The sequence below is a fragment of the Aphanomyces astaci genome (genome assembly GCF_000520075.1).
Source record: "Aphanomyces astaci strain APO3 unplaced genomic scaffold supercont1.42, whole genome shotgun sequence".
Lineage (NCBI taxonomy): Eukaryota > Oomycota > Saprolegniomycetes > Saprolegniales > Verrucalvaceae > Aphanomyces > Aphanomyces astaci.
This window is the reverse complement of record NW_009798305.1, coordinates 194,361-210,375: the sequence shown is the minus strand read 5'-3', so window position 1 is coordinate 210,375 and position 16,015 is coordinate 194,361. Positions and strand designations below refer to the sequence as shown.

Sequence of the window (16,015 nt, the reverse complement as noted above, 5' to 3'; positions counted from 1 at the left end):
CTGCAAGGCACGGCGTTATTCCCTGCCTCGGCGTGAGTTCATGCAGAAGCACATGGAAGAGTTGGAGTCGGCCGGATTCATTTACCGCAACCCGACCAGTCGGTGGGCCTGTGCCCCCCTTATTGTCCGCAAGCCCCATACGAAGGATGAGTTTCGTATGACAGTGGACCTCCGTCCGGTAAATGGTCAGACGGAGCAAATTGCATGGCCGATGCCCATGCTGGAAGTCGTGGTGGGCCACCTGAACGGTGCCACCTGCTTTTTCCTGTTGGACTTCTTCAAGGGCTACTGACAGTTTGCACTGGACCCGACCTGCCAAGATATGTTCTCTTTCCTCACCGACACGGACGTGTACACGTCCAATCGGGTGATGCAAGGCGGCAGCGATAGCGTGGCCTATTGCCAGTCAACTGTTCAAGTCATGTTTGCCGGCCAGCGGTACAAATGTATTTTGGCCTGGCTGGACGAGCTGCTGGGTTACCACAAGACCCCGGCTGGTCTGTTGTCTGCTTTGGCAGATGTGTTAGAGGTGTGCGCCATCAAAGGGCTGAAGCTGCACCCCAAGAAGTGCCAATTCTTCGTCAAGGAGGCAAAGTGGTGCGGCCGCATCATCAGCGGCGCTGGTATGAAGCATGACCCGATCCGAGTGGAAGCGCTTCAGTTACTGCCAGCCCCCCCGAAGACCGGAGCCGACCTGAAACAGTATGTGTGTGCGCTCAATTGGATGCGAATGTCCATACCCGCTTTCAATTGTTGGTGCGCGATCTGACTTCGGTGTTGGAACGCGTTTTCACAGCTGTTGGCAGGAAGCACACCAAGCAGTTGGCTGCGACGGTGTCGCTAGCCGACCTCGGATGGGACGAAACCCACGTGGTAGCGTTAGAAGCTACCAAGAAGGCGCTGGCCAAGGTTGTGGTCAGCCATCCCAACCCTGAGATGCGGTTGTGTGTGTTCGCTGATGCATCGGAAGACCACTGGGGAGCCGTGATCACCCAAGTGCCCCCGGACCAATTGGACCGGCCATTGGAAGCTCAGGAGCATGAGCCCCTTATGTTGCGCCACCGGCCAGTGGGCGATTGTGGAAAAGGAAGCGTATACTATAGTCGAGACCCTTATTCGGGCTGACTACCTTCTGCATCCTTCGGCTGGTTTCAACCTTTACACATACCATCGCAACCTGAAGTTTATTTTCAACCATACCATCGCAACGTGAAGTTTATTTTCAACCAGACGGCTGTGATGGCGTCTGTTCCCATGTATACGGCCCAGAAGTTGGAACTCTGGACCCTGCTGTGAAATCCATGACATACCGGGTGAAGCCAATGTTTGGGCCGACCTCTTGTCTCGATGGGGCTCACCACTCAAGTCCATCTATGCAAACAGCCAAGAACCGTTACTTGTCTCCCCATTGCGGAGCGAATTGTTCAATGGCCTACGCTGACGGCTATTGCCACAGCGCAGCAGGACAATCTAAGCCGAAACGGCCCAAACATACCCGAGTCGCTGGAACTCAACGAGTTGGGTCAACACCAGGTGGATGTTGGCAACGGCGAACCGTGGACCATGCGGTTGGTGGACAACCTGCTGTAGATCCCGGACGGCGCGGTGGAATTACAGCTGCGGTTGAGCGTGTGAGCTCATGCCAGCCTGGCTGGACACTGCGGAGCCGATCTGATCCTGGCGAGCCTGTCCCAGTTCTGTTGGTGGACCACTCAGAAGACCGATGTACAGTTCTTCGTTGGCCGTTGCCTGCACTGTGCTAGCGTTACGGGTGACTCTAATTCCGAGAAACCAAACGGTTTGATCCATTGGGATTTCGTTTTCATGGGAGAGTCGATGACCGGGGACAAGTACCTGCTGGTTGTCAAGTGTGACGCCAGCAAGATGGTGTGGCTTTTCCCTGCCAAGGAAGCAACTGCACTGTTTGTGAAGCAATGGTTTGCAGTCTTTGGCATTTGTTATGAATGGGTGTCGGACCAAGGCACCCACTTCAAGAACCAAGTCGTCGCCGAGCTCCAACATTCCCTCGGGGCTCACCACCATTTCACGACGGCCCGATGTCCATGGGCCAACGACACCGTCGAAGTCGTAATGCGCCAGCTGCTCCGACTGTTTCGGGCGTGCCTCAGTGACTGGCATATGACCACGACTCAATGGCCCGAGATCCACCTGGTGATCATGCTGATCATGAACCAGCTGCCGTCGCCATCCCTCGGTGGCGTAGCACCTGTCACGGCCATGTCCAGCCGCCCCCCAATGTCCCCTATGGACACGATCGTGTTACCCGGACGGGTGAAGACAGCGACATTGGCCGAAGTGGAATCAGCCCGACGGGTCAATATTCATGACGCCCGAGAAGCGTTGGATAGAATGCACAAGAAAATGGCAGCCACGAATGCGAAGAATCGCGAGCGTGCAAGAAAGACGCACGACTCGAAGAAAGGGGTGCAGTTGGCCCAATTCGTTGTGGGCGATTATGTGCTATACCAAGACGTCTGGCGGCACCAGCGGTCTAAGCTTCGGACCAAATGGTGTGGACCGGCTGTGGTTACAGGTGTGACCAGCAGTTGGGTGTACAACGTCCGAAACCTTGTGACCGGGGACGAACGACCAGCGCATACCAGCCGGCTCAAGTTCTACGCGGACAAAGACCTCCACCTGGCCGAAGATTTCCTCGCTCATGTAGCGCACAACTCCGAAGGTTTTGAAGTTGAGGCGATCGACTCGGCTCGCTATGTCGCGACAAAGAAGACGTATGAAGTGCTATCAAATCGCGCGGTGTCCAAGCTCTGGAGAATTCGTGGGAACCAGCCACGAACATCCAAGAAGACGTACCTGCGTTGTTTGCGGCCTTTTGCAGGACAGCGAGGGCGCCTATCATAGTCAAGTAGATGGCTAAAGATCATGGCGAAAACTAGCCATGGGGAAAGTGTTGTCGGCGAAATGACGGTCCCGCCGAAAGGCAACTTCACAGCACCGTATATTTGTGTTGTTGAAATTTCCTCGAATACTGTGCTTTGATTGACCAGTATCCTTTAGTATACAATTTGGAAGATGGAAGATGAGTTAAGATGTAGCCGACCAGATAGAGAGTGAACTTAACCTCTAAATTACTTCTGAATTGACCTCGTTAGTGTCAAGCGTGTTTGTTCCAAGGCTGGAGCGACAACAGGTGACGACATCATCCATCGGACATTTGCTGCTTCCTGGCACCACCACGGCCAATCTCCACAAGGAATTCACGTTAGAACCACTTCTCGTCCAAGAAGACTCGGTCCATCATGGCGTCGAAAATGACATAGCCGGAGACGACATCGGTTAAGGCGAGCGCGTATTGCTTTCTTGCTTGCATGTTTTCGGAGGTCAGCAACGGTTTCAACGACGAGTGTTTGTGGACAATGATGCCAGAGGCGAAGCAGTCGTACAGAGTAGGTTTTGGAATATCCAAGGCTTCTGCCATGGTGCGGAAATCCATCTTTTGTGTTGGATGCAGCTTTGAAACTCGTTCTTGAAAGGTCAAAATGTCCTCTGGCTTTCTTTGTCGCGACAGCGTAGGTTTGAACGACATGTCGGCTTGTCCACGGGTCCAGACACGCTGTATGGTGCGCTCGGTCACATTATAAGCCTCAGCTTGTTGCTTAACATCTCCATAGCGTGGCTTTCCGGTGGTGTTGTTATGCAGCAGAACAGCATATATAGCGATCTTTTCGTTTTCATGGAGGCGGCGAAACTTCATGCGAGACCGACGTATGTATTTTTCAAATGAAAAGTGCAAGGACATTCAAATTCGTGTGTCTTGTGAGCCATGATGCCAATCTTGGTCATTCGACCGCCATTCGATTCGCCTTGCTTTCAATTATTTGTTTTGGCTAATCACAACTCTTTACAAAATTCTACTGATTTTTGATCCCACTGTGAAAAAATCACGACAATTAAAACCGGACAGAGGTAGTACTTATATCAAGTAAAACGTAATCCAATCTTTTTAACCTACTTGGAATGCAGAAATATCCCAAAACACGACCAAAACTTGACTTACCATCGTACTTTGAAAAAGTGATTTCAAAGTACGACGGAAACGATTCTGATTGGCTCCGTTCGTTTTTAAAAGTTCCTAAGAGGGCTCATTAATTGACGGCTCACACGACGGGTGATATGGATATGGTCGAAGCTGATTCGTTATAATTTAAATTTTCTCAGAAATTTATCTGAGATGTACAACACAAATTTATCTCTTTCATACATATATGTAGTAGTCATTTTCGGATAGTGGGAAGCGCATAGGGTCTCATAGGGCCCGGTTTCATTACTGTCTTTTTCTTTTCTTCTTCCACATTGACCAAGCCTTAGAGTAGCGACCGACGACAGAGCATCCGCCCACAAAATTGCGCGCACTACCGAAGATTTATGTAAGTAGCGATTGCTACTATCCAGTACGATTTCAACATGGAAATACAACAATCTTATTGGCGGAATTAAATGCTTCGCTCAAAGCTGTATATCAAAGTATTATTACCGATGTCTGACGTCCTACAAGATTATGTAGCTCTTGGGATTCCATGACGGACGCAATGCTCGTGGTGTGACCAGCGCTTTGAGCTGCTAGCCTTTGATATTATCAAAAAAACGTATGAAGCTCGAGCGGGTGGACGTTGCGAGCTGTTCCCAGACCCTTAGGTACTCGTTGAAGACATGAACTATGTCCGAGATATCATATGCGTTAACCACAACGTACATACTTGGATTTAAAGCCAACCAACGCGACTGGTTGCTGGGGTACCTATCTATCAAGAAACTAGAGGCCGCGTACTCCTCGGTCGTCAAACCATTCCATCAGTTTTGTGACCGTCATAGCTTATCCAGGCAGCGCCCCACCAAAATCAAGTTGAAGTAAGGCGCCCTTGCCGAGGTGCACGAAGACTTTTCCACCGCGAGTGCTTTTCCTACGGGGATGACTGCGTCTACAACGTTGATGAGACGGGTATGTACATGTACTACAGTATTATAATGTACAACTGTTATTGTAATGAGATTGTGTAATACTACTAATCTCCCCCCAGTTCGAAACGGCTGATTAAATACAGTGATAACAGTATATGCGTTTATGAGGTTACTAATTATTGTAGAACCACCTGGTCACGAACTCTGTACCGGGGCATCGCAGTGGAGAATGCCCGTTCTGGACCAGCAGTTAACAATCGTCGTCAACGATACAGCGTGCCAGGCATCTTTCGCCCAAGCCATGGCCTCAACAAGTGGCACTTCGTAGAGCCTGTCTTGGTGACCAGCCACAACGGAGTCGATTTTCTCCAGGACATTCTGAACTTGCCGTTGTTTCACCTTCGCCTTGAACGACGCAATCATCCCAGCAACCTGGGATTGGAGGTAAGCAGTCGTGTTGGGCGGCAGCATCTTCAAACTGACGTTTGTCAGCAGGTCAGCAGGGTGACGCATTATCGACAAGCAGTAAGATGTTGCGGCTCGCAGCCTCCATACTTGGGTCCAACTTTCGCAGGTATGTGTCAAAAATATCTTCATTCATCCATCCCTTCTTGCTTGACATGTAGTCAAAGCCAAGATCCACGGCACTGCGGTCTTGGAAGCATCTCGGCTGCCATGTCCGTTCCGGTGGCGTTGGTGGTAAGCGCGAGCGTGATTCTTTTCGTGGACTTCTTTGTTCCAGCAACACAGCTTCTATGCGACACACACCAGAAGAATGACGTATCATCCACCATGTTGTATACGTCACTTGTGCTTTGGAATTTCTAGAGCCATCCTTTGGAGATCTTGAGGGGCCAATTCATGTCCAGTTGATATTCATCGTAGTATTTTGTCCAGTTGATATTCATCGTTGTATTGTTCACCAGTGACGCACACACCGAGTTCTTCGCACCGGAATACCCATGACAGGATCTTGGTATCGAGCTCGGGCATGCGCACATGTCGATCCATTGATCGTGACTTGAGATCCGCTAGCTGGCTCATAGTATCGTGGCGTTTAATGGCATTTTCAACTGTAGCCTTTGCTGGTGGTGATGCCAGCTTAATTGCTTCCATCGCATACAGGCCAATTCGGAATATGTGGCATGGGGTTTTTTCATGTGCTCAGCGTACAAGTTGGTTTTGTCCGCCAAGGACATCCGCGCCTTCATTCTGAAACGTCCAAGTTTTAATGTTTGAAATTACCTCCGAAGTATTAATTTTATCCGATTATAAAAATTATCGAGTGTGTACCGTTTCGAACTGGGGGGAGATCAGTACTCTGTGACGTATTATTGCAACACTTGATTTCTGATTAGACTAAATTTACATTTCTCCTCTTATTCGCAATCTGATTGGCTCATTCGACAGATACAATTCCAGATTTGATTTCATACCTCCCTCATGTTCTGGAGAAGTCAAAGTAGTTAGTGCGCCATGACCCCTAAACTTTAACACGCTATTGCGCTAGTGTACTGGCAGGAGTTAGGAATGGCGTTTCGCGCATCAAATATCACTTGAGTACCTGGAAACAAACCAAGTGTGTGCGCAAGAACGTGCCCCACGAAAAGCCTTGAAACATCGGAATCCTGACGACTTCGAACCTACATTTGTTAGGAAGAAGTACAGTCTTCATTTTCTGGGGTTTGGCGCATCGCCAGTGGGTTGCTATCGCTTACCCCAGGCAATGCCCCGTACCCCTCAGGAACATCACGCGCACCCCCACGCAGATGTAGAGAACATTCGAGGCGCGACAAACTCCTATCCTAAACCCACAGTTTTTGAAAAAATATTACTAACGTTAGTAATCAAGTAACTGTAAAGATTCCTAAAAGTGTTCCTATGCCCACGGCTTTCGGTAACATAATGATCGCCCAACGGATTCGTGTTGAATACAACGAACTAGGCGATGTATCTGCGGAAATGTCGTAGAAAAGTACGGTATAAGAAGTAAGCTTAGAGGTTGTACCTGCGAGACAATATCTATGATTGACATTTGCGTTTGGTTCAGATAATTCACATTTTGGAGGTGTCCCACAAAGGCATATTTCGAATATTCAGTTTTTGGCGGAATATATGATCTTGATTAAAGTATGCTGGATTATATTGACCTATATTTTCATCTTGATTAAACTATGCAAGATTATATAGACCTCAATATCTTGATGAGGCTTCGAACAGACAAATAACTTCGTGGGGCTGGTATAGCTTAAGAGAGTATGCTCGTGTGATGACCTTACTTCTCCCCATCCACTCACACTTCATCTACAGGGACCTTCAGAATGCAAGGCCTACTTTTTCTTCGAGGGGGATCAATATAGGATCATTTGATTGGCTATCGAACTTCGAAGTATGAATTAAATTCCTGTCAATCAGGTTCATCATTCGAAATAATATTCATGGCTTCAAGTTCATTCTTTTGTATTGTGGAGTTAAATATATTATGCGTCAAAATAAGCTTACAGTGCTGGCGATAAGTATAGCACACATGCATTTTTGCCAACAAGGGAAAGAAAAGCGTTGCTTTCAACAACAAAAGCTATACTATCTTTCTCAGGTACATCTCACAAACACTCGGCATGACCTTTCACAGCAATCGGATTGACCATACCGATTCAAAATAGAAGAAACCGTTTTACCTATTTTTTGGCATAGCAAAAAGTATAGAACACCCACGTTTATTATCACACTCCAAGCGTTTAAAACCAATATAAGCGCGTTTTTTCTGTTCCCACCAATTACCTGATTCGATTCCCGCCTTCTTAAGCTTTTCAAACGAGTGTGTGAATCCATGCCAGCAGGCCCAAGACTAAGTCCTGACGAGCAAGGCATGGTATTGGCCTTGCACAAAGCCGGCAAGAGCCAAACCGAGATGGCAACACTTGTGGGACGTTCCCGAAAGGCCGTTACGCACTTCCTTGCCGACCCCGAGTCCTACAATGTCAACAAGCGCACAGGAAGGCCACCGAAAGTCACCCCACAAGAAGTTCAGCGGCTCTTTCGTACGGCATCCAACGCCTACATTAGCTCCAAAGAGCTAGTTGACGCCCTCCAATTGTCCATAAAGCCAATACAAGTGCGTCTCTTGCTCTGCAGTGTGCCGCACTTGAAGTATGTCAAGGCCAAGACGGCTCCGTTGCTCACAGACCAGCACAAGAAAAACCGCCAATCTTGGGCTATGGAAAATATCGTTTGGACAGCCGAGCAGCAATACGTCGTTTTTAGTGACGAGAAAAAGTTCAACCTCGATGGCCCCGACTTTCTTAAGTGTTACTGGCACGATTTGCGTAAGGAGACCCATGTATTGTTCAAGCGGCAGTCGGGTGGCGGCAATGTTATGGTATGGGCCGGTTTCAGTACCATGGGTAAGACGAAATTGTGCATTTTAAATGGTGTTCAGGACAGCACCGCCTACATATGGACTCTATCGGAGTACCTGCTGCCGTTTATTGACCAACTCTACGGCCGGGACTGCATCTTCCAGCAAGATAATTCCCCAATTCACTCGTCTATCGAGACGAAGGCGTTTTTGGAACGCGAGAATGTTCCCGTTATGTTCTGGCCTGCGAAGTCTCCAGACTCAAACCTTATGGGGCATCTTGGCGCGTGCTGTGTACGTCAATGGACGCCAATCCATGTCGAAGAGCGACCTGATTTGTGCCATTATGAAGGCCTAGGACGATGTGTCCTAAGAAGTCATGCATAACTTGGTCAACACTATGCAGAAGCGATGCGTGAGTGTGCTCCAGCTCCGAGAAAACAAAACCAAGTACTAGGAGTGTTATGTTGGATACATGGTTGAATTGTTTCAGTGTTGAAGTCATGTGAACATGGTTTGAATACACGAGACTCTCTGCTTTTCGAGTTATGTCCAGAAAACTTATCGTGCTATACTTATCGCCAGCACTGTAGAAACGTGTCGGACATGGAATCAATTGTAGGTTTTTCGACAGATCACTGAAATGCGCAGTATTTTTTATGATTGGTATTATATGATTGTGCAGACGCTGTTAAGTTACTATTCGTACTGAGTACTACCGGTGCGTAGATAGATTGTGTTGGACAAAGACTTATAACAAGCAAGTTATAACGTTACTCCGGGGTCAATTCTTGAGATGAGAGCCCTTGACGACGTGATTGAATGAAGACGATATTTGCAGAAGTGCTAAATTAGCATTACTCCTTCACATACTCGTTAAAATGGTAATTCGAATAGCTCGTAACGTCATGACTGTAATAACTCTTGACAATTATGAGCGCGTACGACTGTAGAACACCCTAAGAACGAGACCACCACGGTGGGAAGACCACGACACTTGACACGAGGAAGACATAGTTATCGTGTCGGAAGTCGTGGTCTTCGTCATAGCGGGCACCTAGTGGAATTGAAACATTCGCTGTGCAAGACATAATAATATACGGTCGTGATCTTACAGTCCGAAAAGAAATTATAGACGCACCCTAAATTTTTCCAGTTTGAAAGGAGTACCGTACTATTTTGTGGATCACTATTGCTCAGTTCACTTGAAACTGTTACAAAACTTTGCCCGCAAAAGGATTTGGGCACAGTCTCAATCATTCTCAAGAAATCTACAATTTTCAAAAAATTGACTAATCAAAAAGTGCGTCTATAATTTCTTTTCAGTCAATTTTTTGAAAATTGTAGATTTCTTGAGAATGATTGACATGTGAGACTGCCAAGTTTTGTAACAGTTTCAAGTGAACTGAGAGATAGTGATCCACAAAATAGTACGGTACTCCTTTCAAACTGGAAAAATTTACGTCTATAATTTCTTTTCGGACTGTATATTATGAGATATAAGTTTAGCGAAGCAATAAAATTGATTTGTATTTAGAAACATCCACCAATCATGTACCGTTATTTTCACAATCCAATTCTATTGGACAATTGAGGAGTGCAACGTTTGTTTTTTTGGTAGGCCTTACATTCTGACGTTCCCTGTAGGTTTCCAGATGTGCTCACGACGTCGCTCTAGATTTTTTTTAATGCGTCCGGGACTAGGACCCTCGCCCCCTCCACTTGCATCTTCGTGTTTAACCACGACGTCCTCGCGTCATCTGCTTACGCTTATTGCAGTTTCATACACTATATCACATATATAAGGAGCTCATCCTTGGAACAATCGTGACCTCTCGTATTCATTGCAAAATTTTTGGATTGTTCATTTTTTCAAGTTGTTTAGACCCAGAATTATATTACCTCTATTTTATTGCCTAGTTAGTGCTTGATGCGAATATTATTTTGTGAACGCTGTGTTATTGGCTAGAATAGTTTTCGTATTTCATGTAAGTTAGTGTGAGCAATGTAATGACAGAATTCATAAAGTACTCGAAGACGAAAGTAGGCGTTGCGTCCGTCTTTCCCTGTATAAGGGCCTTCACCCATCCTGAACGAACTTATACCGTCCAACGAAAGTTGCACTGCTGTTTATCTACGAATTTGTATCACAGTTGCACTTTGATGATATCACATAAAATAAAAAAAGTCATATGATAGCCAACTGTCACGGAACATACTAATGTTCCATGATTGGCCAATCTTGGATCAATTATGTACGCCTCAACTGGACAGTACAGTGGATCCTCGATTTTTGCACTCATTCAACAATATAAATGTATAGATGTACTTGCCAACAAGGGGTATTAAATATTGGAGGTTCCGAGCAAGCCACGTTCATAGAATAACCTGACTATACAAGGAAATACTTTTGAAAATATCACATATAGATAGCATTACTCAGGACATTATGTTAAACATATATCAGTAATTACATGTAAAGTTATAATATCACTGAGCCGCAACCAATGCCATCCATGTATGGCGACAGTTTGCGGTGCTGGTCGTGCCGGAAGTGGACGTGTAGGCGGTGGCAGCGGTGCACAAGGACATTGCGCGCGAGTTCAAAGACGCGGGACTCCACATCTGTCAAGGACATTGGTTTGCAACCGAAGCCGTCGACAACGACTTGCTCACCCCCACGTATAACCTCAAGCACCACGACGCAAGAAGGCGTTCTTGCCCACAATCAATGCTTTGTACTCGCAAGTGGGATATCAACTTATCATATAATCATTCAAGCTGTCAATCGCTAGTCTATACTATTGACAAGGCAAGTGGTGGAGTGCACCACAGTCAACCGAGCTTCTTCATCAATTCTCCAAATTCCCTTCAAAGTGAATATATTATTATATTTCATGGGTTGGGTTATTCGTTTATACCAGGGTGCAAAAATGGAGACGATGATTCAATGCAAATGTCATACAAGCACTGGCTGTGAAGCGCAGAAATCCTCCAATCAATTCGGTGCGTATGATGTTACTTACTGTTAGTTTACACCCTAAATTACAACTACAGTAGTACTACGTACAACTGTAGTACTAATGATTAAGTTTGGATTATCATTTTTAAGACATTCCTCTGCGAGGGAACTAATGAAGTTCTTCAATTCTTGGCACGAAAACAATCCTGTATACTTACCGACAAACTTGTAGTTTTAATCCACTTTTGTCGACAAACATAGGAATTATACCTGAATGATACACATGATTGTTGATTTGCTCCACGTACTTACTATGTTCACCTTCGAGTAGGCATTGGCTAACCAACTCTTGGCCATTTTGCGCTTCTATACTTCTTCGACATCAGGTATATTGAAGGTGACATTTGATACTTCGCTGATAAATAATTAATTCCCTCATGAAAAAGTTCCACTGTTGTTTTGACCCGAAATACTGTACTGTTTAACTGTAAATGAGGGAATTATTACATCCGGCCCTGTAACCGGGGACTCCGTCCTACCCCCGGTGAGTACATACGATGCTAGATCTCCGAGGTAAGAGGAGAGGTGGTCTGAGCATACAAAGTTCCATATAAATCTCATTGAAACAGTATTTTCTGGTCAAAACAACAGTGGGACTGTTTTAAAGAGGGAATTGTACTCGCTGGATCCACACTGGAACCAGATTCGTCAATAATCTTCTGGATTCACCAGATAAGAATATCACAATTTATGTCCAATCAAATGTGTTCGGTACTTTTCAAATTTATTTACTGTTATGTACAGTACAGCAGTGCAACTTTCGTCGGCTTTTACCGGCCACCACTGTATTGCTGTCCACGTGTATAATTAATTATCTGTCCAACACGAAAACACTAGTAGTAGTCAATTCATCTGGATATTATTATAAGTATGACCAAATAACCAATGTACTGAACGTCATGCAACAGTCCACATTCCACGAAATGTCTCAGACAGCACAACCCCTCGGTGTTCAACCCAATCCGTTCCACATTTCATTTCCCCCCCAACTGCCCTCATGAAGTTCTTCTTGTACGCCATCGCTGCCGCTATTGCCATCGTGACAGGCCAAACACTCATGAGTCAGTCCCCCATCGACTTGCCTGCCTCGGCCAAGCCCGTCGCCAACTCCGGCAACTTCTCCATCGCGTTCAACACAGCTTCGGCTGTGGTGTCGCAAGAGGACCATACCGTCAAGGCCACGTGGTCGGGGGGGCGCGACTCGTACTTGACCCTGAACGGCAAGATATACCAGTCGCTGCAACTCCACCCCCACGCCCCCAGCGAACACACCCTCGGGGGCAAGCAGTACCCGTTCGAAGTGCACTTTGTGCACGCTGACAAGGACAAGAACCTGGCTGTGGTCGGTATCTTCTTTGACTTGGACCCCCACGACAAGCCCAACCCGTTCTTGACTCAAGTTTTCAGCCAGTTTGACCAGTTGACCAAGCCTGGCGACAACTTTACGCTGGCGGCGCTCGACCCGTCGAGTCTGCGTGTGAGCAACAGCAACGTCTTTCAATACTCTGGCTCGCTCACGACGGAGCCGTTCACTGAAGGTGTCGAGTGGAATGTGCTGCAAAAGGTGCATAAGCTCTCCAAGGCGCAGTTGAAGCAGTGGTCCAACGTCATTCACCATCCTAATACTCGTGATATCCAAGCCCTAAACGGACGCGTGGTGACACTGACCAGGGCGCACTCGGTGTGCTAGATGTGATTAATGTTAACGTAGATGTTCAAGCGTTGATACACCTAAGGGAGGTGCCTCACCAGAACCTTCGAAGCGTCCAAATACGTCTCTAAAACTTGTCCTCGTATCTGAAATGAAGGGCTGCCAAAAGTGTTAATTCCGCGACAACCATGGGTCAATTAGCATCTTTTTTTAGTTTTAAATTTTTAATCCACATATCCAAGTTGTGTATTACTGTACTTACTATTTACAAAGTACTGCCAATTTATGACATACAACTTTCACACAAAATTACTTTGATAGTTGATACAAATATTAAGAGGTAAACCAACGATTTGGACTTCACGTTCCCACCAAACGTTCGTGGACGTCGGGTTTCCACTTTCAAAATGCCCATGCCGAAAGCAAGCGGTAAGAGTTGGTGTGCGGCTTCGATTGATCTCTTGCTCGACCACGTCCAAGAGATAATGCCTCTTGGCTGAGTAAAAGTGCAGTAGCATCGCTAGTACCGCGTGCTTCTTTGGTATGCCAGGAGGGTGACCACTCTTACCAGTTCGTGAGAGCACAACATACTCGTGCTTAAAGTAATGGAAGATGTGATCAAATGAATGAGGTGTTACCGACACAGTCGCTACAAATGACTGACTCGGGACATGTACATGGTGTATCATTGACTCATCTCCTGGGATTCGATGAGTGCAACTGACTTGATGACGTTTGAGGATTAGTAGAGCATACATGATTCAACTCATGCGCTGCGTCGCGAGGCCATAAGCACCAAAGCGAGCTTATGTTAACGTAAAGTGCCAATTTATGGCGTATGTGCCAATTTAGGTCGTACGGGAATGCACCAATTATAGATCGTTATTTGAATATGCACCAATCATACAGTGAACCCCTGAATTTCTATTCACAATTACATACAAAAAGGAAGGTTAAAATATACGACTGAAAATTGTACTCAAAATTATAGAGGTTCCAAGGTTCCACGTCTATATCGGTTTCCAACCATACCAAGCCTTGTCCAAGGGCAAAAGAACTGAACTATGGGTTGTTCACCAGGAATTTATCTAACCCGTTACCTTTAGGACTGTTTAGAATTCGATACTACAGAGTAATGATGAAGCAGGACGGAGATATATACCCATTTTTGAAATCAACCGATGTGCAACACAAACACCACGATTCTCCAACTTTCCCCATCGTACGGGCCGTACCAACTGCCCCCCCCCGATGTGGGCATCGTTCGAGATCCCCCTTCACAGCAACATCACGATCCTCGATGGAATGTACTTGTCGGTGCGTTTTGTATGTGTTTGCGACCATCGTTGGCAGCGTGACCTACTTGTTCCTTGCATCCACCAACATGGCCAACGATTTCTAGTGACCAGGCTTCAACGCGACGCGCGAGCATGTATTTTTGTCGAGGTGGTTCACTGCTCAGACGCTCCATCGGCCCTACGCTGCAGCGTGTTGGCATTGGACGACTCGATCTTTTCCGACGATGCCAACTACAACAATACGCCACCGACAGCCCCTGTGATACTAACCCCGCCGCTCTACACGTCGCAAGTCATGGCCTCAACGGACGCTACGGACGTTGCGACTGTCGTGCGGGGGCTGCGCAGTATGGACGCTTGCCTCGCACCTTGGATTTCCACGCAGTACTGTTGGCTGGACTTTGGCAAGACGTGGGACATGGCCAACTCTGCCAAACTACAAGCTTGGTGCCACCAAAACTACGCTGCAAACGGCGCCGTGTACTTGGAGAGCGTTTTGCGTAACGTGCAGTGGCCCCGTCTGGTAGAGTGTTGTTGGATACTGTATTAGCATCCGCACTCCCGTTGCAAACGAGTCGGAACGAAGCCGACTGTGGTGGCTGGCCGTTCAACGCTCGCGACAGGCGACGTCAGAACGTGACGAAGTGATGCACTGGCGCGGGTGGAATGTGACGGTGTTCACCCCCGACTGGCAAAACTACAAGTCTATTCGGTTGGTCGACACGTTCGATGCCCTGGAAGTGTCATCGAACCTCATGACGCGAGCTTGATTCGCCATACGGTTTGGTATGCGTCCAACCTAACAATGGATAAAATGTTGGTTCAAAATCAAACGTTGCCACCCTCGGATCTCATGGACGCCTTTTTCGTGGCGGAGATTGCGCGTTCCGAATATTTCGACAAACGATCGGCCCGATTGGTTTCGTGGACGTCAAGGTGGTCACGGCACCTCGTTCCCCAGTAGAGCTTCTCCTCTCGGTCAAAGATATATAGTAGCCACGCGGATAGTCCCGTCGCACGAGTTTACTGTAGCTAAAGTACAAGTCGTTCAAGGTGGACCTTCAGTTTCCGTGCGTACTCGCCGCGTGGACAACCAGCGACAGCGCGCATCGTCATGACCAAACATTGGCCGTGGGCGGCAACCTCTTGTGCGACAACACCAACACAAAAACTCCGTTGGCGGATGACCTCGCCGTGTTTTCCGGGACATGGGCATGCAACAGCATATTGACCTAAACAATTGTGTCGGGCACGTTGCCGCGACTGCTGAGTGTGTTGGGCGTCAATTTAATCGGTCAATCCGAGCTTGGGGCAACTGCCGACGCGATTCGTGGTTAAGTGCACACACCCGACTCGGTTCGGTCGTGTTGTCCTAGGTGTATTATATGAACCGTGCGTCTGCAGTCCTCAACGGAATTCTGTCCATGCAAGTGCGCCATACATTTTACATCGTGGACTTGAAACTGTGACGTATGTTTGTCATTGACGGATCGTCCGACCAGCGAAATCAACTCGAAACCGAAGGCGCCTTCCACCTTCTCTCGTCCATTCCGCAGCTCAGTGTAGATATATGGCACTAGATTTTTGAATAGGCTCCACCACAAATGAGTAAACTAGACAAATCATTGAGGAGGCCAAACAATTGAATACAGTACTACTGCTACTACCCAGGTAAGGCATCTCTCGATTCGTGACACTGTATGTATGTATGTATGTATGTGTGTGTATACATAGTCGACCCCTCG

The 16,015-nt window shown here is 47.0% G+C and overlaps 2 protein-coding genes across 2 annotated transcripts; both read left to right on the top strand.

Annotated features, from left to right (window-relative positions):
- Nucleotides 1–12,318: 12,318 nt before the first annotated feature.
- On the top strand, nucleotides 12,319–13,011 carry H257_12678 (hypothetical protein; the record flags this gene model as incomplete). The annotated part of the gene is made up of 1 exon (XM_009839969.1): nucleotides 12,319–13,011. One exon carries the CDS (start codon nucleotides 12,319–12,321, stop codon nucleotides 13,009–13,011), a length of 693 nt encoding a protein of 230 aa, XP_009838271.1.
- A 1,142-nt stretch (nucleotides 13,012–14,153) lies between these two features.
- H257_12677 (hypothetical protein) lies at nucleotides 14,154–15,506 on the top strand (the record flags this gene model as incomplete). Its single annotated transcript, XM_009839968.1, has 4 exons — nucleotides 14,154–14,289; nucleotides 14,375–14,750; nucleotides 14,821–15,010; nucleotides 15,303–15,506. The coding sequence occupies 4 exons, from the start codon at nucleotides 14,154–14,156 to the stop codon at nucleotides 15,504–15,506; spliced, it is 906 nt and encodes a 301-aa protein (XP_009838270.1).
- Between the last annotated feature and the right edge of the window lie 509 nt (nucleotides 15,507–16,015).